This window comes from Anarrhichthys ocellatus, unplaced genomic scaffold (genome assembly GCF_004355925.1).
Source record: "Anarrhichthys ocellatus isolate YVR2014 unplaced genomic scaffold, GSC_Weel_1.0 scaffold1, whole genome shotgun sequence".
Lineage (NCBI taxonomy): Eukaryota > Metazoa > Chordata > Actinopteri > Perciformes > Anarhichadidae > Anarrhichthys > Anarrhichthys ocellatus.
The window spans coordinates 9,108,324-9,112,140 of record NW_022280031.1 but is presented as its reverse complement, the minus strand read 5'-3'; the positions used below and the strand labels follow the sequence as shown (position 1 = coordinate 9,112,140).

At 44.3% G+C, this 3,817-nt stretch overlaps 1 protein-coding gene across 3 annotated transcripts in view; it reads left to right on the top strand.

The window, feature by feature from the left end:
* The window catches only part of rassf5 (Ras association domain family member 5), a 26,080-nt gene extending 22,600 nt beyond the window's left edge, over positions 1 to 3,480 (top strand). For all 3 annotated transcript variants that reach the window (XM_031862213.1, XM_031862303.1, XM_031862388.1), the window contains 4 exons: positions 759 to 872; positions 1,391 to 1,724; positions 1,818 to 1,933; positions 2,098 to 3,480. In XM_031862213.1, coding sequence (XP_031718073.1) covers positions 759 to 872; positions 1,391 to 1,724; positions 1,818 to 1,933; positions 2,098 to 2,241 — 708 coding nt within the window. In that variant the 3' untranslated portion in view covers positions 2,242 to 3,480. The remainder of the gene's footprint in view (positions 1 to 758; positions 873 to 1,390; positions 1,725 to 1,817; positions 1,934 to 2,097) is intronic.
* Positions 3,481 to 3,817: the final 337 nt, after the last annotated feature.

Here is a 3,817-nt window from a genome sequence, read left to right as displayed (position 1 = left end):
CTCTCTCTCTCTCTCTCTCTCTCTCTCTCTCTCTCTCTCGCTCTCTCTGCCCCAGAAAATGCAAAGGAACAAGAGAAGGAAAAAAAAATGCTATTGTGAGATAGAGAGGATGCATCCCACTGTACTATAAATAACCCAGTCAAACTCTGTGTTGCTAAGGCTGGCTCAGCAGCCGCTCTTTCATCATTCCTCACCCCTTACTCGCCTCTTTCACTGCCTCCGCCTCCTCCCTCCTCTCATTGCTCCTTCCCTCACTCCCTCTCTTTCTCACTCCCCAGTCACAGAGGGAAATGCTGTCAATATTCTCATGCTGTAATGCTGAATGCCTGATGTGCTCCTGTCCCCTCCGTTGAGCTGAGGAGGAAGAGATAGTACAAAGTCTGTAAGAAACCCCCATCTGCTTCAGGCAGAGAAGCAGGTGTTTCCCCTGATACAGATGGATGATTGGAGATGGAGGTGTTGTCACAAGTAGTGCAGGATCCAGTCGAGATTATGTTTAGTCTTGTTTTCAACCTAATGTGACACCTGATGTGCCTGCAAGTCAGTTAGTACACTTAAAAAAAAAAAAAGCTTTGAAGGGTGGAAGGGCTTCTCTTGATTCTGGTGTATTTCGATATCCATTCATGAACTTGAGTAAAAGCAAGATCGAGCATTTGATTTTCACACGGACTTGTGGAGGAGGAAGCGCCATCTGCTGGTCAAAATAAAAAAATGAAAATACTACTAGACGTTTGAATGCTTCTCTCATTGCCTTTCAGCCGAAGGAAGCAAAGGAGGAAGATGAGAGAAGAACAAAGGACCTGTCGGAGGACGAGGTGTGGACAAGGATAGAGGAGTATAACGCCCAAGTCTCTGAAAATGGCATGAAACTGGTGAGTTTTGAGCTATTGTTGTAGCTGCTGAGTGTACTGTGTAATATAATGTCAAACTAACAATGCAACTACATTTTTTTACAACTTCCTTGCTTTCTTTTGATGAATAGAAAGAGGAAATTGAGCTGGGACATAATGTAAAACAATATATACAAAAGTAGGAACACAAATAAGTTGTTAATGAGTGAGATAAGAGCAGTGAGGTATTGATTTGACGTGCAGGGAAGTCACCATTAAAGATGCATGCTTTCATCATAACAATGTAACTTCTATATACATTTACATGTTTTAGTTTTTTCCATTGATAAATACGTAACGATTTGGAAATCATCCTGAAAAACCAGTGGTTCCATGTTGTTGTGACTTTAGAGGAATAGTTTGATATTTTAGGAAATATGGTTATTGGCTTTATTGACCACACATAATTCTTCTTTCCAGTCCTGCTATAGTGCACATATCAACACCGATATGTGCCTCCACTCTCTTATCGTCTGCCTCTTTCTCTCTGTGCGCTCAAGGCTTCAGACGGATTCTACACAGGCTTCATCAAGGTCCACCTGAGGCTCAGTCGACCAGTCACAGTCCCCGATGTGGAGGCGGCGAACTCGGAGGGAGAGTCCAGGCAGACGGCTGGCCGCACTCAGGCACCGTCAGAGGGCCAGGAAGGGACGGACTGTGGGCAGAGCGAAAAGAGGACATCCTTCTACCTACCATGTGACTGTGTGAAGCAGCTCCACATCAGCTCTCTGAACACCACCAGAGAGGTCATCCAGGGCTTGCTGAAGAAGTTCATGGTGTTGGACAACCCCCGCAAGTTCGCTCTGTACAGGCAGACGCACCGCGACGGACAGGGTGAGGAAAAGACGCCCAGTTACTAGATCACCTGCAGAAGACGTGTGTAATACAGAGCATTGAATGATCTTTGTGCTTTACCCCCCCCTCCAGATCTGTTCCAGAAGCTTCCTCTGTATGAGCATCCTCTTCTTCTGAGGTTAATAGCCGGGCCTGACCCAGATCAGCTCAGCTTTGTCCTGAAGGAAAACGAGACTGGAGAGGTGGAGGTTAGAAAACACACATATTTACCTTTATTTATCTCACATTTTTTACATGCTTTAATTGCCATGAAAGTGGAATTATACAGGCGGCTGAGGCCAATTCCTTTTTCTTAGACAATCATATGAGGCTAGTAGCAGTCTAATAATGTGTGTTTCTCATTCTCCGACAGTGGCATGCGTTCTCTGTTCCTGAGTTACAAAACTTCCTGGTAATCCTGGGGAAGGAGGAGGCGGAGCGTGTCCGGACAGTGGCGCAAAAATACGCTGCGTACCGACAGAAACTACAACAGGCCCTTCAACAACATGACCCCTGACCCCTTCACCTGTTAAACCTTACGACTTTAACCCAGGGAGAGACTGACTCTTTGAACGCCGACCCCCTCAAGACCCGTAATCTATTCAGAGACTGGAGCCAGAGCTGATCTCGTCTTTCACCCTCCACACACATATACGTCCAAACATACAGTATATCCACACACAGATGCATTCCCTTTCTCAGGACGCATACAAGCCCCCCCCCCCCACACCCACCCAACCACCACCCACACATCCACTCCCCGAGGAGAGAATAAGGGGTTGAAAGCGACATGAAAGGCTACAGGGTGTGTGGTCAGATAGCTGACACACACAGAAAGATCACAGCAACACAAGATCTGAAACTACAACTTGAGATCTCATTCGGGACTGATATGAATCGGTAGTGTTTTTAAAGATTCCCTCTTCTTCTGCTACTTCTGCTGCTGCTGCTACTGCAAGTGTTACTTATGCATGAGTGTATTTCAGCTCAGCCCCCTGCACATAGAGCTAGAAGTAAAAACGGAAGGCATGATTTCTTTTGGATGGAAGGACAATCATACTGAGGGGTCTTTTTAATTATTTTGTCTTGGAATTGATGTGTAGGGTTATCAGCTGCTGTGTTATATCTGTGCTGGAATATAAGACGTGTGGATTTGAGAGGGAGGTGTTTGGGGTCGGGGCTGGAGGCAGAAGGCTGCGTTTTGCTTTGGATGAAAGAATAGAAAGATAAGAAAGCGAGATCTATTCTCTGATTTTTCTCAGGGAGCATGCGTTGAGCAGAGAGAAAACCTAAAGGAGGCAACAAACTGAACACCCTGTTTCAGCCAACTTTGTCCCAAATCCCCGCCTTTTTTTATTTGTTGCTATCATTGTATTTTCCTACTGTAGCGCCATGTGAAAAGACACCATCGGGTGCTTCGCTGACGGAGAGGTCTTCGATCAGACCCAGTTACCAATCCCCACACGCAAACCCAAACTCTTCTCAGATGATAACTGTGATTTCCTTTTACCTCCCTAAATCCCCATCCAGCCAACTTTGCATGGACAGCTGAGCGAGGCAATCCGCATATCTTTTCAGATTTTACACTTTATTTTAAGTGATTTTACACTGTTATTAGATGGGTTGCATTTGAATGTGAGGATTTGTTTTTTACACCAAAAGTTTAGAGGGACAGATATATTGAGAGGATTTTAAAGGGATAAGAGACACTTAGAAGTTTATCTAACTAAAAGTGGTGTATGTAAAAAAAAAAAAATAAATAAACCAGCTTCTGTTTTTGCACATATAGATGCAGGTCACTGAACAGCCCACATCTCTGTGGGTGGGCATGCATTTCTGCTTCTCTTTTCTTTTCATCTCCCCACATTACACTCCAAAAAAAGAAACAAAAAGTATATATGATTCGTGATAATGGCTATGATGTACCAATGACGTGTTTGCAATGCATATGTATTATGTAGACACTGGAAAAAAGAGTGATGAGGTTTAACTTTGTTGTTCTTACAATGATTACTAATATTCTTTTGGTATCATTCCTACTGGTCAGTGTGTGTGTGTGTGTGTGTGTGTGTGTGTGTGTGTGTGTGTGTGTG